The sequence below is a fragment of the Mustela lutreola genome, chromosome 8 (assembly GCF_030435805.1).
Source record: "Mustela lutreola isolate mMusLut2 chromosome 8, mMusLut2.pri, whole genome shotgun sequence".
Taxonomy (NCBI): Eukaryota; Metazoa; Chordata; class Mammalia; order Carnivora; family Mustelidae; genus Mustela; species Mustela lutreola.
Window position 1 is genome coordinate 27,803,257 of NC_081297.1, and position 25,712 is coordinate 27,828,968.

A 25,712-nucleotide genomic window follows, 5' to 3' on the forward strand; every position below is an offset into this window, starting at 1 on the left:
CCAAGTTAGCAGAGGCATTCTCTTAAAAGCTTTAGAGGTAATTTTTGTATATGATGCAAGGTATGGGTTGAAGACTTCTTTTTCTATTTTGTTTTGATTTGTTGTGTTTTTTTTTCTTTTTTGCATACATATATCCAATTATTCTAGCACCATTTGTTCAAAACACTACCATTTTTTCAATGACTGCCTCTGTATCTTTGCAGAACATCAGTTATAGAAAATCATATATATGAGTTTTTTTCTGCACTTATTTTGTTTCATTGACTGTGTGTCTGTGTTCACAACAAAGCACACATGATTGATTTTGCTAACTTTATTATGTCCTAAAACCAGATAATGTTAGCCTTCTAATTTGGCTCTTTATTTTTTTAGTAATTTTGGCTATTCTAAGATCTTTGCATTATTTTTTTAAAACGATTTTTAAAATTTATTTGACACAGAGAGAGCACAAGCAGGTGGAGAGGCAGACACAGAGAGAGGGGAAAGCTGGCTCCCCACTGAACAGAGGGCCTGATGTGGGTCTCAGTTCTAGAACCCTGAGATCATGACCCAACCCAAAGGCAGATGCTTAACCAGTTGAGCCATTCAGGCACCCCTAAGTTCTTTGCATTCTGTATCAACTTTGGAATCTGCTTGTTAATTTATATTAAAGAGTCCACCGGATTTTGATGGGGATTGCATTGAATTTGCAGATCAATTTGATTAAAATTGGCACTGTAACAATACTGAATTTCCTAACCTATTAGCAAAGCATGTATCATCATTTTTCAATGTTTTCTCTCACTAAATATTTTGTAGTTTTCAGTGTACAGGCTTTCACTTTTTTTTCCCCAGATTTATTTCTGGATATTTTATGTATTTGATGCTACTGTATTATTTTTTAAATTTCAATTTCCAATTGTTCATTGTTAGAGTATAGACTGATTTTTGTATATCGGTCACACATTCTGCATCTTGTTAAATTTGCTTATTAGTCCTAGTAGCTTTTTTCTAGATTCATGTCTACATAGATGATTATGTCAGCTGTAAATAAATGGAATTTTAGGGGCACCTGGGTGGCTCAGTGGGTTTAAGCCTCTGCCTTCGGCTCAGGTCTGATTCCAGGGTCCTGGGATTGAGCCCCGCATCGGGCTCTCTGCTCAGCGGGGAGCCTGCCTCCCCCCTCTCTCTCTGCCTGCCTCTTTGCCTACTTGTGATCACTCTCTCTGTCAAATAAATAAATAAAATATTTTTTTAAAAAATGGAATTTTAAGTATTCCTTTTCACAATGCTTTTTATTTCTTTTTATTGCTTACCACTATCTAGAGCCTCTAGTAATGTGTTGAATAGAAGAGGTAAGAGAAGTCTTAGGTAGAAATATTCAATCTCTCGCATTAATGTTAGCAATACATTTTTCACAGATGCTGTGCCTTGGATTTAGGAAATTCCCTTCTACTGCTAGTTTACTGAGAGTTTTTTTTTTTTTTTAAGAGTTTATTTATTTGAGAGCGAGAGGAGGAGGAGGAGGAGGGAGAGTAAGAGGGAATCTGAAGCCCACTCTGCCCTGAATACAAAACCCAGTGTGGGGTTTCATCCTACAACTGTAAGATCATGACCTGGGCTGAAACCAGGAATTGGACGCTTAACTGAGAACCACCCCAGGAGCGCCTATTGAGAGTCTTTAATCAAGAATTCTCTCTCTCTCTCTTTTGTAAGCATGTAACATGTATATTTCTGAGTTTATTAAAACTCAAGATTGCACTAAGACTTTGAGACAAAGATGTATATCCATACATGCACAGTTATACACCATTATATTTTTACATTATTTAAAAACAATTTGTATTATATTGAGGACCATGAACCACATGCTTTATTCTGTTTTTCTCTGTTTTCATATTTGTAACTCCTTTCTCTGACAGTAGAAACCCAGCTTCCATTATCCTTAAGATATTTGCTTATTTGGTCAACTTCCTGTGTCTATCCATTCTCCCACCACTGTACCATCCCATACCTCTTGCAGATGTGCTTGGGCTCTGACACTCACTGGACTGCTGGTGCCTTCCCTGATATGGACACTCTCTTTACCTTGCTAAGCCTCTGACTCCATGCCCTAAGCTGCTCTTCTGTATGGTCACCACCTTACTCTGACCTTGCTTTGACATTCTGCACTTGTTATCACCTTCTACATGAAAGCCCTCCCCCACTGGTTTATGCACTGACATCTTGTACCAGACAATTATGTGAATGTCCTCACCCCGTTGGCTTCTGAAACTCATGTTGGGCTATACCCCTATAGAGCTTCTTCTTTGCCCTACTTAGACATGCATCTTTGCAAAGGCTGCTTTCCCCCATGGTTATCTTCCTCAGCTTCTTGGGCTCCAGAGTCCCATGACATACATGGGACCTTGCTGGAGCTCTGATATCCTGTGCTGGGTTCTCCTTTGCATGGAGCTGTCCTTACCCTTTGTGGCTTATTCCTGTGATGGGCAGCTGTATTCAGAATTCTACTTATTTTGTTTGGCCTTCTATATCCCATTTCCCACCCCAACTTGGACATATAATGTGGTTTGGTCCCATGGGGTTTAGGACTGAGTTTTTCAGGAAATGATATGAAGAGGAGAAAGAATGGAAGAACTCACTCATTTACTTATTGTGATTAATTTAGAATAATTTTTTAAATTCAAACTTAAAAAATTTCCATTGTGCTTTTGATTGGGATTTTGTTAAACTTATTTTAGAAGGAAATGACATATTGGCAGTACTGGGTCTCTCCATCTTTGGATGGTCCTGCTCAATTAGTGCAGAAGAGTCTCCCATAAGGCAGCTGTAGCCACAGTTAAAGTCAGCTAGAGCTGTAATTAGGTCAAACCTCAGTATACTTCAGTGGACAGGTATGACTATGACCCAGAAGGAAATAGCCTACGCACTAAAAGAATTGCAAGACTTTGCCAATATGTATCAACAGAATCTGGACAGAACTAAGGTGGGAGGGGTGTAACACTATTTCTGGCCAAATTTATTGATATTGATGTATTTATTAGAGAGTATAGATTCAGTGTACTGCTAGAGGTGGCTCTAAGAGTTTTCTTGATTGGTTGATGAAAATTTAGATTCAATGATAGCATATATTTAATGAGGTTGAGATGTCAGAGCTTCCATAGCTTAATGTGGAGGAGATACTCCAAAGGCTTAAGAAGTTGGGAATATTGAACTGAATGTTTATGTGACCTGCACATCCAGCTCCCAACTATATTTCACAAGATGGCCCAAAGACACTCCCTTCACAAAAGCAATGAAATATAAATGAGGGAAGCCATTGCCTCCCTAAAAATCTCTGTGCCTGTTCTCCTTTCTAGGAAAGGTCTGACTTTAGGGGATGCCACCATTTATGTGGGTTCCCTGATTTTTTTTAATATTTCATTTTTTTAAATTAAATTAATTTATTTATTTTCAGAAATACAATATTCATTATTTTTTCACCACACCCAGTGCTCCATGCAATCTGTGCCCTCTATAATACCCACCACCTGTTACCCCAACCTCCCACCCCCCCGCCACTTCAAATCCCTCAGTTGTTTTTTAAAAAAGATTTTAGTTACTTATTTGACAGACAGAGATCACAAGTAGGCAGAGAGGCAGGCAGAGAGAGGTGGGGGGGGACAGGCTCCCTGCTGAGCAGAGAGCCCGATGTGGGGCTCGATCCCAGGACCCTGAGATCATGACCTGAGCCGAAGGCAAAGGCTTTAACCCACTGAACCACCCAGGCACCACTGGGTTCCCTGATTTTAAAGGGGGTGATGGGATTTTGAAGTAGCAGGGGACAAGCAGCACATTTAACTGCCTAAGGTAAGGTTAGCACCTATATTATAAAGGACAGGAGGTACATACTACTAATCAGAATGTTTTGAATGTTGGAGATCTTTGGCAGTGGCTAGTTGATCATGGTGTCCCTCAGTAGTAATTACAAGGAGTCTACTAGAATATTGCTTGATCTACAGAACAGGAAAAACTGTAAGCCTCACAGTAGAAAGCCAGACTTAAGTTGCTACCAAGGAGGCTTGAGGTCTCTTACCCAGTTTCCAGATATAGGTAAAGTCACAGAGACAGAGACCTTTGATTGAAAGATAGACCAGGTACCCTTGAGGAAGGACTCCACACCACTGCCACAAACATACATTGTAATTATCTTCTAAGATTTCTTTAAAAGGACTGGAGGCAATTTACTAGAATGACTGTCCATTGGAAAAAGGAAATACCAAGATGTTTTGGGGATTTTTAGAAACCAGTTCTGAAATGATCTTAATCCCAGAGGTCCCCACAGCCAAAGTGAAATTTTATGATGTTCAGATTATAGATGATGTGTAGCTCAAATCAGACCCATATTGGGCCACTTGGTTCAGAGACTCAGCTAGTGCTTATTTTCCCAGTTTCTGGAGGTACACATGGAATAGACAGAGTTGACAACTGGCAGAATCCCCACATGTGCTCTCTGACCCTTGGGCGATGGCTATTAGGGTAGGAAGGGTTACGTGGAAGCTCCTAGGATTTCCAGTCATAACAAGAAAGGAAGTCAGAAGTAATACTGCACCCCAGGGTGATGCGGGGGGCAGGGATCATAAAAATAATGCTGCTGAAGGCATGAAAAAAATGCAAGTCGTGGAAGACATGACAGTTATTTTTTTCTTTTTTCCTTTTTTCTGATGGCTGAAGCATGCACTTCATAGAGGCCTGCACTTCAAAGACAGGGATCTTGAATAAATACAGTGCCAGCCACAGGGCTAGATGAAGAATCAAGCTGCCCCCAGGCTCCATTCTTTTTAGAGATCTCAGTTGATTTTGATAACTGAGCATTGAAGCTGTTGGTTTTTCTAGTCACAGGCTATAAATTTCTGCTCTTGTGTTTTAAATTCACTGATGAAGAAGGAGCCTGCTAAACACTAGGCAACCTATTCTTAACTCCAATAAAAGCAGAACTCCAGGTCCCTGCTCTTTTTCTACCCGTGACCTTGCTGTGTAGCCTCATGTGTGCTATGTAATTTGCAGGACTTGTAAGTAACAAACTTGTTTTTCAAAGTGTCCTGATGGTTACTGCTGAGGGCATCTTGCAATCAATAGGAGAACCACATGGGGTTGGTCCAGACCCTGGTTTCCAGCTGAGACTGACACAAAACACGATACTTATCACATCTCCATTGAACTCATCAGTTTGGCCTGGGCAAAAATCACATGCATCTTGAAAAAGGAGCAACTTATACTGCAAACTATTGAGGTGGTAACTAAAATTTCACATGCTAACCCAGGTATAGTATCTTTCCTGGGGCAAAATGACATGTTCCTTGACATTTGCTTTGCCACTGTTGACCTGGCATATGTCTTTTTCTCTATACCAATTTGTGAAGACTACCAGAAATAGTTTGCCTTTTCTTGTCCGGGCTAACAGTATACTTTCCCAGTTCTGCCCCAGGCTAGGCCAATTCTGCTCTTTGTTGCATTTATTCTGCCAAGACCCTGATTGTCCTGACATGTTACAAAACATCAAACTCTACCTTGCTGGTGACATTATGATGATTGGCTCTGATGTTCACAAAGTAGCAGATACTTGAGGGGCCTTCCTAATGGGAATTAGAAGGTAAGAGATAGATCTTAGAAAAATTCACGGGCCTGTGACCTCGGCGAAGTTTCTGGAAGTTTAAATGTCACTTTTCCCGAGGGATGGTTGAGTTGCTGTTCTTTGAACCACCTACAATGAAAAAAAAGGCAAAATTCTTGGTGAGCCTTTTTGTATTTGGGGAGCAATATATACATTATACACAGCATTTGCATGTGCTATTTGGATCATCTACAGAATCAACGATAAGGCTACCAGTTCTAAGTAGAGATGAGCAAAAGAATGCTCTGCCACTGCCACAAGTTCAGGCTGTAGTATAAGCCACTTTATCCCTTGGGACATTTTACCCATTAGGTCCAATGATACTTAAAGTGTCTGTGGCAAATGGTTATGCTATAAGGAGCCTGTGGGCAAGCACTGACCATATAGTCACAACACCAAGCTCTAGGATTTTGGAGCATATCTATGCCTTGTGCTGGATATGACCACTTTCTTTTTAAAAAATAGTGGTATGTATATCAGTCTGAGTCCCAGGCACTGAGAACCATGGGAACTAATGGTGTAAATTCTGAGGGTAGGAGAAGATGAGATGAGATGTCCCAGCTAAAGGAATGATGCAGGGAGAAAAAAGACAGGGTTGCAAATTCCTCCTTCCACTTTCTGTTCTATTTAGTCCCTCAGTGGATTGGATAGGGTCTGACCTGTACTAAGGAGGGCTGCTTACTTCGTTGAATCCACTAATTTAAATGCTAATCTCATCTGGAAACATCCTCACACACACACTCAGAAATGGTTAATCTGGGTGCTCTGTGGACCATTTAAACTGATACATAAAATTAACCATCACAGATTGCTAGGTACTTGAAAAAAGAATAGATTTGGAAAATGGGTGACAAGGATGTCTGGGGAGGAGGTCTGTGGATGGACCTCTTAGAAGATCAGATTATAAAGATGTTTGTGTCCCAAGTAAATGACGACCAAAGACATTCACTGAAGAGAAGCTCTCAGTAATTAGGTGGACAAATCATATATTCTGTGGGTGTCATTCTCTTTTCCCAGCCACTCCAGTGCTTGCTCAATGGGTGCATGAAAAGAGTAGCCATGGTGATAGGGATAGAGGCTATGCATTGGTTTGACAGCATGGATTTGCTCTTACCAAGGCTGACCTGGCAAACACCACTGCTGAGAGCCTACTGTGTTAGCAAGAGACCAATAGTGATTCCCTACTATGGTCCCCTTCACTGGGGGAACCAACCAGTCACCTCATGGCAGGCTGATTACATTGGACCTATTCCATCCTGGAGAGGGCAGAGATTTGTCCTCAGTGGAATAGACATGTTCCGGACCTGAATACACCTTTCCTGCCCGACAATGCCTCCGCCAGTAGCACTGTCTATGGACTCACAGAACCCCTTACCCCCATCGTGGTATTTCCCGTAAAACTGTTTCTGATCGGTGATTTCCATAGCACTGCTTCTTTTATAGCAAAAGGAATGCAGCAATGGGCTCTTGGCCATGAAATTAACTGGTCTTCTCCATACTCCATCAATTAGAAGCAATTAGGCAAATTTTGAAAGCTTACTAATGTAATAGAATGGCTCACTGAAGACTCATTTGTGTCAGTTGAGAGGCATGCCTTAAAAGAAATGGGTGCTATATTAAAGAATACCAAGGGCTGCCTGAGTGGCTCAGTCAGTTAAACATCTGCCTTTGGTTCAGGTTATGATCTCAGGGGCCTGGGATAGAGTCCCACATCAGGTTTCCCACTCAGCAGGGAGTCTGCTTCTCCTTCTCACTCTCCCTCTGTGGCTCTCGTTCTCTCTCAAATAACTAGACAAAATCTTAAAAGAAAAAGAAAAAGAATACCGGATATGCTTTGAAACAGAGAATAATCCAAGGTGGTGTTTCCCCCCAATCAGAACATATGGGTCTTGGAATCAAGGAGTGGAAGTGGCTCATTGACTTGTAAGCCTAATCATTCACTGGTAGAATTTTTGCTTCCTACCCTGGCTGCCTTGTGTTCTACTTGTATGGAATTCTTAGTCTGCAAAGAGAAGATGCTCTCCAGAGGACTCCCTATGGCCCCAGGTGAATCACCCCAGTCACTGTGGTGCTCTGCCAGACCTGACTGAGGAGAAGAGAAGCATCACTGACATTTCTGTGAAGAGTCCAGGAGAAAGACAATCTCTCAAAGGTGCTCATTTCTGGATAATACATTCTGGGTAGTATTGGAAGAGTTTGGATTCTGTCAAGTTTATACAAGAAGAGAGAAATCAGCCATGCATACAGATTTTTTTACTTGCTTGTCTAAATGGAAAGAAAAGTCAGGGTTTCAAGAACTGTTGAAGTGGACAAATCTTGCCCAGGCTTCTGAGACTTTTGAAGATGCCGTTGAAAAGCTTGCATACCATCCTATCTGTAAGTTATGGCATAAGACTAACACGGAGCTGGGTTGCTGGTTAACACAAAATTAATGTTAGTCTGGTGACATACTGCTTTAGCCATCCCTGGTGTTTATGCTAATGTTATTACTATGCAAACATTCTAGATGAATGGCCCACTTGCACCTTTATTTTTTTATTTTTTTTTTTTAAAGATTTTATTTATTTATTTGACGGAGAGAAATCACAAGTAGATGGAGAGGCAGGCAGAGAGAGAGAGGGAAGCAGGCTCCCTGCTGAGCAGAGAGCCCGATGCGGGACTCGATCCCAGGACCTTGAGATCATGACCTGAGCCGAAGGCAGCGGCTTAACCCACTGAGCCACCCAGGCGCCCATATTTTTTTAAAGATTTTTGTTTATTTATTTGACAGCCATAGATGGAACACAAACAGGGGGGGTGAGAGAGGGAGAAGCAGGCTTCTAGCTGAGCAGGGAGCCTGATGCTGGGCTCCATCCTAGGACCCTGGTCAGGACCTGAGCCAAAGGCAGAGGCTTGACGATTGAGCCACCAAGGTGCCCCATTTATTTTAAAGAGTGGGGTGAGGAGGGAGAGAATCTTCGAGCAGACTCCCTGTGGAGCATGGAGCCGGGTGTGGGACTCGATCCCATGATTCCAAGATGGTGTCCGGAGCCGAAATCACCAGCTGGATGCTCAACCAAGTTAGCCACCCAGATGTCCCTCTTTGCACCTTTACAACAGTGCCTCTTTCATCTGTATTCTCATGTTGTAGTTAAATGCACCTATTCTGGTGTCTGATACTGGGGTTTGAATCCTGGCTCAGTCACTTTCCAACTCTGTGATCTCGTGTATGTCAAGTAACCTCTCTGTGCCCAAGTTTCCTTATTTACAGAACAAGGATGATGGTGGTATGTACTTCGGAGTGTTGTTTGGAGAATTAATTAAGATAACACATTCAAAGTCCTTACAGTATTGCTTGGCCCACAGTAAGCAATGAATACACTTTAGCAAGTAATATAATCATTTAGCCATGCTTGCTCAATGTCTGCTTGCCAGGAATACAGACCATTTTATATCCTCTATCTCTCTTTCTCTGGCAAACCTTCAGAATGCCTGCTAAGTATCTGTAACAGACCAAATTGTGTCTCCTTCCCTCTCCCCCCAGTTTCACATGTGGAATCCTAACCCCCAAAGAGATTGCATTTGGACATGAAGACTTTAGGGAGGTAATTACTTCTTTAGGTCACATGGGTGGGCCTCTAATCTGATAGGATTGGTGTCCTTATACAAGGAGGAAGAGACATCACATCTCTCTCTCTCTCTCTCCATGCAGGGAAGAAGAGGCCACATGAAGACACAGAGTGTGAGGCAGCTGTCTATAAGCCAGGAAGAGAGCCCTCCCCAGAAACCAACCCTGATGATGTCTTAATCTTGGACTTCTGGCCTCTAGAACTGCAACAAGAGAAATGTCTGCTGATTAAGCTGTCTAGTCTGTGTATTTTGTCATGGTGGCCCGAGTGGTCTAAGAGCAAGACATGATGAAGTTTCCTAACTTACATGCTCAGTGAGACAAATGAGCAGTGCTGATATATGGTGTCCAAGATCATCCTTGAACACAATTTACCCATCGTGTGAAAGTCTGGTATCTACCATGGGGTGTGTTGGGGGGGTCATATACACCATCAGGACTACTGTTCACTGGATTCCCTCTAACGATAATTGTTTGTTTGTTTTTTTCCCTGAAAAATTCATCAAAGCCCTAGGCTGACTACTAGATATGTAAGTACTAGTTATTATCTGTGAGAAGCTTCACTGTTACTTCTGTCTGCTTTTAGGCTCATCATAGAGGACTCTGTAGGAATAACTTGGTTGACTGAGTCACTGATCAGATTCTGGGCTAATGTGATTGTGGGGCAACTGGAGCCTCCCATTCCCTTACCAGCTGGGCAGTGCTGGGTGAAGTCCTGATCATTCCAGTTCTGGGGGTGCCTGAAGCCCTCCCTTGTTTGTCCCCTTTTGCCCGAGCCTGCCCTTCTCACGGTTTCTTCCTCCAGTTTCAGTCCTATAGGGCTGGACGACAGAGTTGCCTTTGAAAGACTACAGTCATAACAAGCATTCAGGAGTTAAACTGCACTAAAGATTTAAGGATCAGAGGAAGAAGATGGGGGCCTTAGGGAGGTGAAGCCCAGCCTTGAAACTTCCTCTCCTGCTGCTTTATCCTCTTTTCTCCTCACCTTTCCTTACAGAATTCCCTAAGAACTTTCCCTTCAAGACATGGAAAAATTTAGCTGGGCTCCGAGACTCACACTTGCAGAAACCCAAGTAAATAAGATGATTAGGGCACAAGGAGTCTTCCATGTTAAGGCAGTTCTGCTTACATATTTATTATAAATATATATTACATACAATATGTAGGACAAGTACCATGGAATGCATATTACGTGCATGATTATATGCATGATGTAATGCATATATAAAATATTATATAGTTATAAATAAATGTCCTCTTTTTTCTTTTTTCTTACTATATCAGGAACACTTAGGGCCATTTGGACATAAACGGAGCCACTGAGTTGAGAGAGAGAGAGAGACTGCTGAGCCTGAGTCTCATCAGACTCACACACTGACTTGTGAAAAGCTGGTTGAAATTTACTTCGTAATTTATTCCTCGGGTGTAGGGTGTTCAGAATCTGGAAGTAGGAATTATATAAATCATGTCGCTTTAGCAAAATCAGGACAAAATGGCTTTTCAGATCTTTTATTAAGGCTTTTCTAAGATTATCATGAAATAAGCGACTTGAAGGAGAGCAAAAGAGAGATCTCCAAAAAAGTTTATTAGCCCACGCTGAGTTTCCGAATGAACCTCCGTGAAACAGAAGTTGATTTCTACGCATTTTGACTCTAAAAGAATGACACAGAAAATGTAAACGCGTCTGCCGAACACTCATGCAAAGCCACAACGATTGTCGTCTGCAGGCCACTTTGGAGCAGGCTTTCCGCTTGGAAAGCTTTGACCCAGCGCATCCGTGGGGCCAGGGAGGAGGGCTGGGCCGCCGCTCTGGGCAGCAAGTGACCTTCCCGCGCAGGCTCCGCACTCCCCCGACTCCGCGCTGGGCCTGGGGGTATGGACACCGCACTCCGCGACTCCCGAGCGTCCCTGGCCCGCGGCCCACGCCCGCCCCGGCCGCCTCCCCGCCCTCTCCCGCCGCCTCCCACGCCCCGTCGCGGGGGGCTGGGCAGGAGGCGGGCATCTCGCCGGCCCCGAGACCCTTTAAAGCGTCGCGGGCGAGGGCCGGGCGCGGTAAGCTCGGCTGCGGAGAGAGCGGCTCCGAGCGCAGCGCTCAGGGCTGCCCTTCGCCCGCCGGCGGGGCGGCGCTGTCGGCCGGGGCGGGCGCTCCGGGCTCCCCGACGCCTCCTGTTCGCCGCGGCCGCGCCACCCCGCTCTGTCCTGCCAGTCCCCGGCGTCCCTGCCATGCGCCCAGGCTAGTGCGCCTAGGGCGCAGCGCCGAACCCGGCAGCGCCAGCCGCCAGCTCCCGCCGCCGGCATGCTGCGCCTGCTGCTGCTCGCGGCGCTCTGCCTGGCCGGCCGGCTCGGGGCCGCCCGCGGCTGCCAGCTGCCCTCCGAGTGGAGACCCCTGAGCGAGGGCTGCCGCGCGGAGCTGGCCGAGATCATCGTGTACGCCAAGGTGCTGGCGCTGCACCAGGAGGTGCACGGCCTGTACAACTACCTGCCGTGGCAGTACGAGGCCAGCGACGCGGGGCTCTTCTACTCGGCCGAGATTGAGATGCTTTGCGACCAGGCGTGGGGCAGCATGCTCGAGGTGCCCGCAGGCTCCAGACTCAACCTCACCGGCCTGGGCTACTTCTCATGTCACTCCCACACCGTGGTCCAGGACTACTCCTATTTCTTCTTCCTCAGGTGAGCGCGGCACCTCCCGCCCACACCTCCTCTTCCAGCTATTTCATGACCTCCCGAGGGCACCGTTATCTGGAGCCGGAACAACAGGGAATCCCGTCCGTGCCTTGGGCTCGGGAATACGCCATGGGCTCCTTTTCCCTCCTCTTTTTTCTCTCCTGCTCCGCGGGACGTCTGACAAAGGTCCTGGGTGCATTTGGCTAAGGCTGTTAAAAACAAACAAAACGAGGTTTGATTTCTGTGCTTAAAGCGTAGAAGATTGTTTCAGGCAAAAGCCCAAGGTGGTTTCCAAAAATCCATTTGACTCTTCTCCTTTAAATGTATACTTTTAATTGGATTCCCTGGGAGTAGCTTGGGATGGTGAGGAGGGGGCAAAAAAACCCCAAACTTTGAAATCAGACTCGTTGGAATTCTGGCTCTGCTCCTCTTGCGATTTTTTTTTTTTTTTTTTTTTTGAGAAAATTGTCTTTTGAAGAACCTCCCTATCCTCACTTCCATAATGTGAGGAACCATCTCAGTTGAGACTAGCGCACAGTTACGCAGAACACCTGGTGCAGGTTAGATGTGGAAGGAATAGTCCCTCTTTCCCCCACCTGCTGAAATGCCAAGATGGGCATGGTGTGGAATGCAGCCCAGCTGTTCCTTTGTTTGACTATCCACCACCATCTGACCTCAGCTCTGGGCTTTGCACAATAGCAAAGGTTTCTGTGGGGGCCTTCTGGAGGGGTGTCTGGTTCAGAGTGCTTTGAAGAGTATAGGTGAAACAGGCAGGCGGTGCTCTGACCGGAGGCTCCTGGAATCTTGTTAAGTTCCATGAAAGTTGGCCTGCAGTCAAGACGGAATTCACGTGTATAAGAATTCAGTCAATGGGTTTGCAGTTTGAAATGGAGAACAGGTGGAACCCTGAATGCATTGGCTGTCTCCAGTTGAATCAGGGTGATATAGGACAGCTGAGCGAAGCCTTGAACTAGTATGTAAACTCCGTATTAAACTAGTGAGGGAATTAATCCACAGTTGAGACTGGTAATGGTTCCAGTTTTCCCAGTCTGTGAAGTGGCAGCAAGGACAGTTGGAATGACTGTGACCCCAGTCTGCAGACTCAATTTTTAGTTCTTGAGACTTCATATCCTGCTGAGAAAGAAAAAAAAAAAGTAAGATGCACCCGGGGGGTGTTCATAAGCTCATGGCAACACATGTTTCCCGTATTGAAGCCAGAACCTCTAAGTTTAGAATACGTGGCGTGCTTCGTGTTGGCTTGAGTGGTTTAGTGAGATTAAGTTTTTTTTTTTTTCTTTAATTGCTGAGGAAGTATAGTTTCTAAATAAAGTCAGCAAGGAGTGAGATAGTATCCTTGATGCAAAGAAACTTAACTCCGCTTTTTCATGTGTTTCTTTAGGAAGGACACTGAGACCTCAGCTATAAAACTATTAATCACTGAAACTTTCTTTTCCAAAGAAAAAAAAGAGCTGGAGAACTTGAGCAGACATGATTTTTTCCCTGATTTTTATCATGAAAGAGCTTTGTCCGGTGGCTGTGTGGTGGTCAGCCAGCTCTTTCATCTTTCCCTCTGACATATTTACAAAAAGTTAGGGGCAGAAATAGAGTCAACTGGTAGTCTGACAGATTTCCATTTCACAGGGCTGTGTTGCCCTGAAGTGCGTTAACAGCCGCATACAAATCATTCCTCCCCTGTTATTCTGGGACCCAGTGAGATGAGAACAGATTCTGGGCAGTGTCACAGGGGAAAGTAGCAGTGGAGGCTCCTTGGCGAGGCCTCCATCCCTTCTTAGTACTGAAGGGTAACTTCGACCTCCTCTTCCTCTATGGGATTTCTTTCTCTTTCCAACACACAGTTTACTCTAAGCTCTATAAAAATGTTAAGCTCTCTACTGTACTCACTCTATACCAGCTACTTGATCTAGTGCAGTCCTTCCACCACCAGCAAGAAGGTGTTATTCTCTTTTTACAGACTGGAATAGTGAAGCTTAGCTAATCGAGGAAATTCAACTCTTGACAGAAGAGCAGTAGCAATGGCAGGATTCGAACCTGGGTCATTAGAACTGGCTTTCCTTTGGTCAAAAAACGAGGAACACTCGGTGAGAAAGAACGCCACTTGGGAGATCTACAAGTAGACAAATCTATATGCACTCCCCCACCCCCACAACCCTTCACCCAAACTCCCCTTTGGGAAGACCTTAAGGATTTTACCTCCTGTAATGTGAGGCAGAGAAACATTTAGAAATGGTAAGTCCTCAAATGAGAGCCACGTGAGAACTAGTGTAATGGCGAGATTGCCAGTCTTTACAACTCTTGATGAAAGCTGGTATGCCCTATGGCTGTCCAGTCTAGAGTTGAGATTTTTCTTTTTTTCCCCATTAGGATGGATGAGAATTATAATCTCTTGCCTCACGGAGTCAATTTCCAAGATGCTATCTTTCCGGACACTCAAGAGAACCGAAGGATGTTTTCCAGTCTTTTCCAGTTTTCGAACTGTTCTCAGGGGCAGCAACTGGCAGCTTTTTCTAGCGACTGGGAGATCCAGGAAGACAATAGGGTAAGAATTGGCTGTTCCCTGTGTCACAGCAAAGTAACAGACTAGCTACATGTTGTCTGAATATTATGACCAAAGGAGTCAAGTGTACTCGTCCAGAAGCCCAGACCAAAGAGTATTATCCCTCCTGTTACCCTGCGGTTAAAAAAAAAAAAAAAAAAAAAAAGTTAAAAAAAAGAACACTGTTGGGGCACCTGGGTGGCTCAGTTGGTTAAGCAGCTGCCTTCGGCTCAGGTCATGATCCCAGCATCCTGGGATCGAGTCCCACATCGGGCTCCTTGCTAGGCAGGGAGCCTGCTTCTCCCTCTGTCTCTGCCTACCACTCTGTCTGCCTATGCTCGCTCTCCGTTTCTCTCTCTGACAAATAAAAATAAAATCTTTAAAAAAAAAAAAAAAAAGAAAAAGAACACTGTTCATAAACTGGATTCCTGAGGCTTGACTAGTTGTTTGGGATTCCTCATAAAGTGAGAGAACAGATGGAATGAAATTTGGCACACAGCCTCAGTTTCCTCTCCTGTAAAATGGAAACAATCTACATCATAGAGTTGATGCAATATGACTTAACTTTGTTTAAAGAAAAAAAGTAAAAAAATGAAAATGTTAAAGCCTTTAACCTAGTGACTGACAAAGTACTCAGTACCTGAGAGCCGTTATGACTATTATATCATTACTCTTATTGATGGCATAATCTAGGGACTCTTCTAAGGCTGAAGAGAAAGTCCTCAAGGAAATGGTTGTCTTAGCTAACACGTCCACGATCGTTAACTCTAGTTATGAAGACTTCAGAGGTACAGGGTGGCCAAAGCGGGCTGGAATGTAAGAGTTAAGATAATCTGAAAATATAAAAGGGATCTGCCCATCTGAGACCGATGCCAAAGCTGGGAGATTTTAAAGACTGTCCCTTTCCCAAACGGCCTTGCTATACTTGAGCTGGGATGATCGTAGGACTGGGACTGTAGAGGAAGTAGCCAGACCCAGTCTCCCATCTGAGATGTTTTTAGGGCAGTGTGACAGATGGTTGGGAGCATTCTGATGTGCGGTTTTAAGTATCTAATAGGACAAGGACTATCTTTTTTTTTTTTTTTTTAAGATTTTATTTATTCATTTGTCATAGAGAAGCGAGAGCAAGCACAGGCAGACAGAGTGGCAGGCAGAGGCAGAGGGAGAAGCAGGCTCCCCGCCGAGCAAGGAGCCCGATGTGGGACTCGATCCCAGGACGCTGGGATCATGACCTGAGCTGAAGGCAGCCGCCCAACCAACTGAGCCACCCAGGCGTCCCAGGACAAGGACTATCTTGATGGATTGATGAACTAGTTTGCACATGTTAAGAGGCTCACATGGGTCCCCAGATCTAGAAGTGTTAAAATGGTAGTGCTGTGAAGTGTGTAAACCTGGTGATTCACAGACCTGTACCCCTGGGGATAAAAATATGTTTATAAAAAATAAAAAATTTTAAAAAAGTGGTGGGGTCACCTAGGTAAGGGACTATAAGACCTGCCAGTTCCCTCTCCAGGAGAGTGTCTAGGTCTGCTTTCCTTCTGTGGGCACATGTCTTTATGCTATTGCTACATTCCTTTGAAGTCTAGGAAGCAGCTTGTTTCTTTATGTTCTGTGTATCATTCGGTCTCAACGGTAGTATTAGGCCTTCATGCTCCTTAACGTAGGTTATTATAATCTTTCAATAAATAGTGTTTAAGAATGACTATTCCTGCCCCCATTGAAAATCATCTGATTTTTTTCACCAAAACCCGTGACAAAGAGGAGGAGAATGTGTGCTGGGGGCAAAAGGGTTTAAGAGGGCTAAATACTCCCCTTCATAAGAGAAACTCAATTTATAATTTCTAAAACTGAAGAATCAGGAACTAAAATTATAATTGTGTTACTTAGAAATATGGTGGCAATACCAAGAGAAATATCTAAAAGAACGGAAAGTCATTGCCCTTGGAAGCAGGACTTAAAGTAAAGAATAAGAGGTCAAAGTAAAGGTCTGCTAGTTTTCATTATAAGTCTTACAACATTATTATTATTAAGCTTCATAAACATACTAAATGCATGGCTTACTTTGATAAAAAATTAATTTAAAAATTACTAGCTCATTTACCTATTAAAAGTCTAAATAGTCACAGTCACTTTCACCTTGCCTAAAATAATTTATTAAATAAAATCTTACTATAAATACAAAAAAAAATGGTAGTGAGGTTTCTCTCCCTCCTCCTCTTCCAACCAGTAGCTACTGTTACTTGTTTCTTATAAATGTTAGAGCATTTTCACCCAAAAGATAATTCAAACTTGTATTATTTACTGTAGTCTTTGACACAAATGGCAGCCCACTATGCACACTTGGCTATATGTTGCTTTTATTCACAAGTAGATCTTGAAGATTTTTCTACATCAATACAGATAAAGTTGCCTTACAGGCTGTGTAGTGTGTAGTATGTTCTGTTGTGTGCATATGTCGCAATATATTTAATCAAGTCCTCTGTTAATAGGTTTCCAGTATGTTATTCCAAAGAGTATGGACATGTAGGATATTATACATACCTCATTTGGTAGGACTGCAAGTGTCTAATCTTTAGCCTATATTGTGTGTCCACTATACAGCAGCTACTGTACTGGATGCTAGTTTTTTCAATGTTGAAAACCTTCCACCACCAGCAAGAAGGTGTTATTCTCTTCTTTTTATGGACTGGAATAGTGAAGCTTAACTAATTGAGGAAATTCAACTCTTGGCAGATAGGGGAGCAGTAGCAATGGCAAAAATACAAAGTCCCTGGTCTCCTGAAACTTATAGTCCTAGTGTTGATGGACAGAATCAGAACATCCTGCTAATTATTGGTTAATTTTAAATGGAAACCTATGCTCCAAGAAAAAGAAATTGGGGAATCTGACCTGGACTTCAGAGTAAAGAAAGCCTTCTCTGTTGAACTGATACTGATTTAAGAGCTGATGGGTGAAGAGGTGTCCTAGCTACCCCTGGGATCAAGGAGAGATGAGTGCAGTCCAAAGAAAGACAGTCTGTGCAAAGTCCCTGTGGTGGCAGAGTGCATGGTGCCTTTGAGGGAATGAAAGAAAGCTACTTGGATGGAGAAAAGGGAGTGAGTGAGAAGGATGGGACAAGAACTGGAAGTGGTGCCAGACCTAGTGAGGATTTGCATTTTGTTCTAACTTTAATGGGAAACCTTTTATGTTGTGAAAGGCAGTGGTGATGGGGGTCAAATTTGCATTTTGAAAAACCAACTGGGTTGGAAGGAATCAAAGTGACATGAACAGGTAGTAGTTACAAAGCTACAAGATAGTTGATGGACTAGGTAGAGGCAGTAAGGATAAAGTGGAAAAATTTGGAAGTTATTTAGGAAATAAGTAGGTATTCTTGATGATTTGGTTGCAAAGGAGGTGGAGGATGGTCAACGATAACTTCTAGCTTTCTGTCATGTGAACTTCATGACAGGACCGACACTGAGAAATGTGAATAGGAAAGGTTTGCGAGAGGAATTTGTATGTCAGATGCTGAACATGGAGTTGAGGTGTTTTTGAGTCATCTGAGCCATTTGGTGCCAAGTGAGATCTTGAATAGTGGTTGCATCTCTAAGTTTGGAGCTTTGAGAAGAGCTCTAAGTGGAAGATAGACCTTTGGGACTTAACAATAATTGGATGTCAGTTGAGACTGGAAGTGAATGAGATTTTCAAGAGAGAGCACATAGGGAGAGCAGAGCGTAGGCCCCAGGGTAGGACTGAGCCTTGTGGAATGCTAATACTGCTTGAGAAGGAAAATAGTAGGAGAGTCTAGGGTACACAGTGTTTCTAGAAGGATGAGTGATTATCAGAGTCAAAAGCTGTTGAGAAGTCAAGTAAAATGATGACTGAGGAGTAACCTCTCTTTGGTGACTTAAATGAGGACAGTTTCCATAATATTGAGGGAGTTGGGTGGTGGGCATGAATGAGGGTAGACAACTCTTTGATGAAGTTTGCTGTGGACGGTTTAATACATAAAAAGCTTCAGGTGAAGGGAGTAGAACAGTGGAGGGGCAGGGTTCTGTTGTATTTAAGGATGGCAGCCATGGTATTCACACCACTTGGTCTCTGTTTTCCTACTCTTCAGATACTGTCAAGTTGACTGAACCACCCAAGGACAGGGATGTCTATTTTGCTGACTGTTTATATTTGGTGCATTTTTTAAAATGGGTCTTAAATGGTTGTTAAATGAATCCTGTCTCCAATCCAGAGATAGCTGATGTCTAAGGAAGCAGAAGAAGCCTCTTCTTTCTGTCTCATTTTCTACATTAATAATAAAAATCCATATACAGTAAAAATCACTCTCTTACATATGCTGTTAAGAGTTTTGATGAATGCACATTGTTGTATAATCACAACTACAACCACAGTGTGGAAAAGTACCATCACTGTAAGAACCTCCCTTCTCCCCTTTTTGCCTTCTCAGGGGGACCACTGATATGTTCTCCAACACTAGTAGTGCATTTTCCAGAGTGTCTAATGAATGGAATCATATAGTATGTTGCTTTTTTTTTTTTTTAGTTTGGATGCTTTTACTTAGGATAATACATTTGAAATTTATTTGTGTTTATTGGTAGTTCACTTTATTTTTATTTGTGGGATATTCCATTGTAGGGATGTACCTTGGTTTGATTTACCCAGTCACCAGCTGAGAGAGATTTAAGTTTATGAATTTAGGCTACTAGACCTTCCCTAAAGACACATGTACAGGTTTTTGTATGCACATAAATTTGAGTGTGTCTTCTGTAAATACCTAGGACGGGTTTGCTGGGTCATATAATAGTGTATGTCTAACTCCTAAGAACCTGTACAACTGTTCTGGGAATTGAAGTAATGTTTTGCATTTGCATTAGCAATGTATGTAAGCTCCAGTTCTGCATCCTCATCAGCACTTGTTATGGTCAGAAAAAATAGACTTTCTAATAGGTGTGTGGTAGTATTTCCGTGTGTGTGTGTGTGTACTTGGTTTGTTCTTAGATTCTACATATAAATGAGCTCATATACAAAAGTTGGGTATTCATCCCTTCTGATGGCTGAGTCATATTTCATTGTGTATATGGACCACGTCTTCTTTATGCATTTGTCTATTGAAGGGCATCTCCACTCTTTCCACAGTTTGGCTATTGTGGACATTTCTGCTGTGAACATTGGACGCATGTGGCCCTTCTTTTCACTACATCTGTATCTTTGGGTGGATATTAAGGAGGGCATGTGTTGCACGGAGTGCTGGGTGTTATACACTAACAATGAATCACGGAATATTACATCAGAAACTAATGATGTACTGTATGGTGATTAATGTAACATAATAAAAAAATAAGAAAATTTAAAAAATGAGCTCATGGGGCACCTGGGTGGCTCATTGGGTTAAGCCTCTGCCTTCGGCTCAAGTCATGATCCCAGGGTCCTGGGATGGAGCCCTGCATGGGGCTCTCTGCTCAGTAGGGAGCCTGCTTCCCCCTCTCTCTCTGCCTGCCTCTCTGCCTACTTGTGATCTCTCACTCTGTCAAATAAATAAAATCTTAAAAAAACTCATATGGCAATTATCTTACTCTAACTTATTTCACGTTATATAATGCACTCAAGGTCCATCCTTCATCCATTGTTGGAAATGGCAGGATCTCCTTTACGAAGGCTAAGTAATCTTTGTGCATATATATATACCGCAGTTTCTTTATCCCTTCATCTGTCAGTGAACATGTAGGTTGTTTCCCTATCTTGGCTCTTGTGAAAAATGCTTCACTGAACATGGGAATGCAACTAAACCTTCAAGGTACTGATATCATCCAGTTTGGGTTTCTACCCAGAAGTGGGATTGCTGGGTCATTTGGTAGTTCTATTTTTAGTTTTTTAAGGAAGGTCCATATACTGTTTTTCCATAGCAGCTGTATCAGTTTACATTTGCACCAACACTGTTTGAGGGACCTACCTCTTCTCCACATCCTTGCCAACACGTGGTATCTTCTAGGTTTTGGATTATAGCTGTCCTAACATGTGTGAGGTGATAATTCATCATGCTTTTGGATTACATGTCCTTGATGATTAGTGATGTTGAGCATCTTTTAGTGTGTGTGTTGGCCCTCTCTGTGCCCCTGGAAAAGTGTCTAGTCAGGTCCTCTGCCCATTTTTTAAAAAATTTAAATTCAATTTAGTTAACATATAGCATATTATTGGTTTCAGGGGTAGAATGTGGTGATCGATCAGTTGCATTTAACACTCAGGGTTCATTATGTCAAGTGCCCTCCTTAATGCCCATCTTCCCAATTACTCCATTCTCCCACCGACCTCCCTTCCAGCAACCCTCAGTTTGTTTCCTGTAGTTCGCAGTCTCTTGGGATTTGCCTCCCTCTGTTTTTGTCTTATTTTATTTTTCCTTCCCTTGCTCTTTGTTCATTTGCTTTGTCTTTTAAATTCCTCATGAGTGAAATCACATGGTATGCCTTTGTCTGGTCCGTCTTTCAGCCTTTTCATGGTCAGTCTTTCTGACTCTTTTGCTTAGCATAATACCCTCTTGTTCCATCCACAACGTTGCAAATGGCAAGATTTCGTTATTTTTGATGGCTGAGTAAAATTCCATTGCATACATATATACACCACATCTTTATTCGTTCATTGGTCAGTGGACATTTGGGCTATTTCTGTTTTTTGGCTATTGTGGACTTTGCTGCTATAAACACTGGGATGCGTGTGCCCCTTTGGATCACTGTTTTTGTATCCTTTGGATAAATCTCTAGTAGTGTAATTGCTGGGTGGTAGGGTAGCTCTATTTTTAACATCTTAAGGAACCTCCATACTGTTTTCCAGAGTGGCTGTACCACCTTGCATTCCCCCCAGAAGTGTAAGAGGATTTCCCTTTCTCCACATCCTTGCCAACATTTGTTGTTTCCTGAGTGGTGAATTTTAGCCCTTCTGACTGGTAGGAAGTGGTATCTCCTTGTAGTTCTGATTTGGATTTCCCTGATGCTGAGTGATTTGAGTGTTTTTTCATGTGTCAGCAATTTGTATGTCTTCCTTGGGGAAGTGTCTGTTTATGTCTTCTGCCTATTTCTTCACTGGATTTTCTTAGTTTTTTGGGTATTGAGTTTGATAAGTTCTTTATATATTTTTGGATACTAGCCCTTTACCTGTCATTTGTGAATATGTTCTCCCATTCTACAGGCTTTATTTTAGTTTTGTTGATTGTTTCCTTTGCTGTCCTCTGCCCATTTTAAAATCCAATTGGTTTTTGGTGTTCTGCGAGTTCTTTGTATGTTTTGGCTATTAACCTATTATTGAATATATCCTTTGCAAATATCTGCTTTCATTCAGTAGGTTGCCTCTTTATTTGTTAATGGTTTCCTTCACTGTGCAAAAGGCTTTAGTTTGATGCAATCTCAATTTTTTATTTCTGCTTTTTTTGTTTTTGCCCGAGGAGACTTACACAAAAATTCTGCTCAGACCGACGTTTAAGAGTTTACTGCTTATGTTTTCTTTTAGGGGTTTTTTAGTTTCAGGTCTTGCACTTAGAGTTTTTAATCCATTTAGAGTTTATGTTTTTATGTGGTGTAAGGAAGTGGTCCAGTTTCATTCTTCATGTATCCGTTCACTTTTTCCAACACTATTGAAGAGACTGTTTTTTCCCTATAGCATATTCTTGCTGTTGGCATTTTGATAGGGATTACACTGAACGTGTAAATTGCTTTGGGTAGTATGGATATTTTAACAATACTAATTCTTCCAATCCATGAGCATGGTATATCTTAACATTTGTGTCTTCAACTTATTTCATTAGTGCTTTATAATTTTCATAGTACAGATGTTTCATCTTCTTGGTTAAATTTATTCTTAGGTATTTTATTATTATTACTTTTTTAAAAAAGATTTTATTTATTTATTTGACAGAGATCACAAGTAGTCAGAGAGGCAGGCAGAGAGAGATGGGGAGAAGCAGGCTCACCGCTGAGCAGAGAGTGCGATGCAGGGCTTAATCCCAGAACCCTGGGATCATGACCTGAGCCGAAGGCAGAGGCTTTAACCTACTGAGCCACCCAGGTGTCCCAATGTTTTATTATTTTTGATGCAATTGTCAGTGGGATTGTTTTCTTAATTTCTCTTTCTGATAATTCATTATCAGTGTATAGAAATGGAACAGATGTCTATATATATAAATTTTGTATATTAGCATTTCCTATATATATTGTCCTATCATTTGCACATAGAGACCATTTTACTTCTTCCTTTCCAATCTGGATGCCTTTTCTTTCTTGTCTAATTTCTCTGGTGAGGACTTCCAGTACTATGTTGAATTAAAGTGATGGGAATGGACATAATCTTGTCTTGTTCCTGATTGTAAGGATGAGTTTTCAGCTTACCTGATGTTTTCATATATGGTTTTTATTATGTTGAGGTATGTTCCTTCTGTACTCACTTTGTTGAGATTCTTTATCATAAATTATCATGCTGGTTTCTGTGGATGTTGGATCATTCCTGGAATAAATGCCAATTGTTTGTGGTGAATGGTTCTTCTAATAAAGTTTTGAACTGGGTTTTGTTAATATTTGGTTGAAGATTTTTACATTGCTGCTCATCAGGAATATTAACCTATAATTTTTTTTTGTAGTGTTTTTGGCTTTGATAACAGAGTAATGCTGGCTTTGTGGAATGAATTTGGAAACGTTGCTCTAATTTGTGTGAATAGTTTGAGAAGGATAGGTATTAACTTTACTTTAAATGTTCACTAAAATTCACCTGTGAAATTGTCTGCTCCTGGAATTTTGGGAATTTTTGATTATTGATTCAGTTTTGTTGCTAATAGTGCATTCAGAATTTACATTTCTTCCTGATTCAGTCCTGGAAGTTTATATGTTTTTAGGAATTCATCTGTTTCTCCTAGGTTTTACAATTTGTTGGTATATAATTGTTGGTAGTCCTGTCTTATCCCTTGTACTTCTATGATGTTAATTGTAACTTCTTTTTCATTTATCAGTGTGAGTTCTTTTTTTTTTTTCCTTGATGTCTTGGTTAAAGGTTTATCAGTTTTATCTTTTCAGAAACCCATTCTTAGATTGATCTTTTCTATAGTAATTTTAATCTCTATATTATTTATTGCTCCTCTGATCTTTATTTTCTCCCATCTTCTAAATTTGGGCTTTGTTCTTCTTTGTCTAGTTGCTGTAGGTGTAAATTTAGATTGTTTGAGGTTTTTGTTATGTTTTGACATAGGCCTGCATCACTATAAACATCCCCTTAGAACTGCCTTTGCTATGTCTCAGATTTTTGAACACAGCGTTTCTATTTTCATTTGTCTCAAGGTATTTTTTGATTTCCCTATTGGATTCGTAGCATGTTGTTTAGCCTCTATGTGTTTGTAATTTTTTGAGTTTTTTTCCTTGTAATTTCTAGTTTTATATCTTTTGTGGTCAGAAAAGATATTTGAAGACGTACAAATGGCTATCAGACACACAAAAAAATGTTCATCATCACTAGCCATCAGGGAGATTTAAATTAAAACCACATTGAGATACCACCTTACACCAGTTAGAATGGCCAAAATTAGCAGGATAGGAAACAACATGTGTTGGAGGGGATGTGGAGAAAGGGGAACCCTCTTATACTGTTGGTGGGAATGCAAGTTGGTGCACCTTCTTTGGAGAACAGTGTGGAGATTCCTCAAGAAATTAAAAATAGAACTTCCCTATGACCCTGCCATTGCACTAGTGAGTATTTACCCCAAAGATACAGATGTAGTGAAAAGAAGGGCCATCTGTACCCCAATGTTTATAGCAGCAATGGCCACGGTCACCAAACTGTGGAAAGAATCAAGATGCCCTTCAACGGACAATGGATAAGGAAGATGTGGTCCATACACACTATGGAGTATTATGCCTCCATCAGAAAGGACGAATACCCAACTTTTGTATCAGCATGGATGGGACTCGAAGAGATTATGCTGAGTGAAATAAGTCAAGCAGAGAGAGTCAATTTTCATATGGTTTCACTTATTTGTAGAACATAACAAATAGCATGGAGGACAAGGGGAGATGGAGAGGAGAAGGGAGTTGAGGGAAATTGGAAGGGGAGGTGCACCATGAGAGACTATGGACTCTGAAAAACAATCTAAGGGTTTTGAAGGGGCGGGGAGGTTGGGGGAACCAGGTGGTGGGTTCAATACCCATTGGAGAGGGCACGGATTGCATGGAGCACTGGGTGTGATGCAAAAATAATGAATACTGCTACGCTGAAAAAATAAAAATAAGAAAAGATGTTTGATATAAATTTAGTCCTTTTAAATTTATTGATACTTGTTTTGTAGCCCAACTTGTAATGTATCCTGGAGAATGTTCCATGTGCACTTGAAGAGAAGGTGTATTTTGCAGTTCAATGAATTGTTCCATATATGTCTGTTCAGCCCATCTGGTCTAATGTGTCATTTAAATCCACCATTTCCTTATTGATTTCTTGTCTAGATAATGTACCAATGCCATAAGTGGAGTGTTAAAGTTGCACTCTTAATGTATTACTGTCAATTTCTTTTATGTCTGTTACTATTTACTTGATCTATTCAAATGCTTCTATGTTAGGTGCATAGGTATTTATTATTGTTATGTCCTTTTGTTGGATTGATTTTGTTATGCAATGCATTTCTTTGTCTCTTGTGACCGTCTTTGTTTCAAGTCTATTTCATCTAGTAAGTATTGTTACCCCAGGTTGTTTTTTTAACTTTTCATTTGCATGGAATATCTTTTTCCATCCCTTCAGTTTCAGTCTATATGTATCTTTAGGTTTGAAGTGAGTCTCTTGGAGGCAGCATATAGAGTCTTTTATTTTTTTAAATCTATTGTTACCATATGTTTTTTGATTGGGGCATTTAGACAATTTATATTTAAAGTAATCATTGGTAGCTATGTACTTTTATTTTGTTGATTTATGGGATTTTTTTTGGTAGTACTTTAGTTTTTTAAAAAATAGAACTAACATATGATGTTATATTTGGTCAGTAATTCTCTATACTTCTCAGTGCTTGTCATGATAGGTGCACCTTTAATTCTCTTTATCTATTTCACCTAGTCCCTCACTCTCCTCTTTGGCAACAACCAGTTTGTTCTATGTATTTAAGAGTCTGTTTTGGGGTACATAGAATGACTCAGTTGGTTAAGCATCTGCCTTCGGTTCAGGTTGTGATCCCAGAGTCCTGGAATCGAGCTCCACCTCAGGTTCCCTGCTCAGTGGGGGTATGGGTTGGGGTGGGTGTCTGCTTCTCCCTC

General features: G+C 41.8%; 1 protein-coding gene across 1 annotated transcript in view; it reads left to right on the forward strand.

The window, feature by feature from the left end:
* Positions 1–11,340: 11,340 nt before the first annotated feature.
* The window catches only part of CCDC3 (coiled-coil domain containing 3), a 122,081-nt gene continuing 107,709 nt past the window's right edge, over positions 11,341–25,712 (forward strand). Inside the window, exons 1-2 of the mRNA XM_059184136.1 lie at positions 11,341–11,909; positions 14,286–14,460. Of these exons, the coding sequence (XP_059040119.1) occupies positions 11,536–11,909; positions 14,286–14,460 (549 nt within the window). The 5' untranslated portion in view covers positions 11,341–11,535. The remainder of the gene's footprint in view (positions 11,910–14,285; positions 14,461–25,712) is intronic.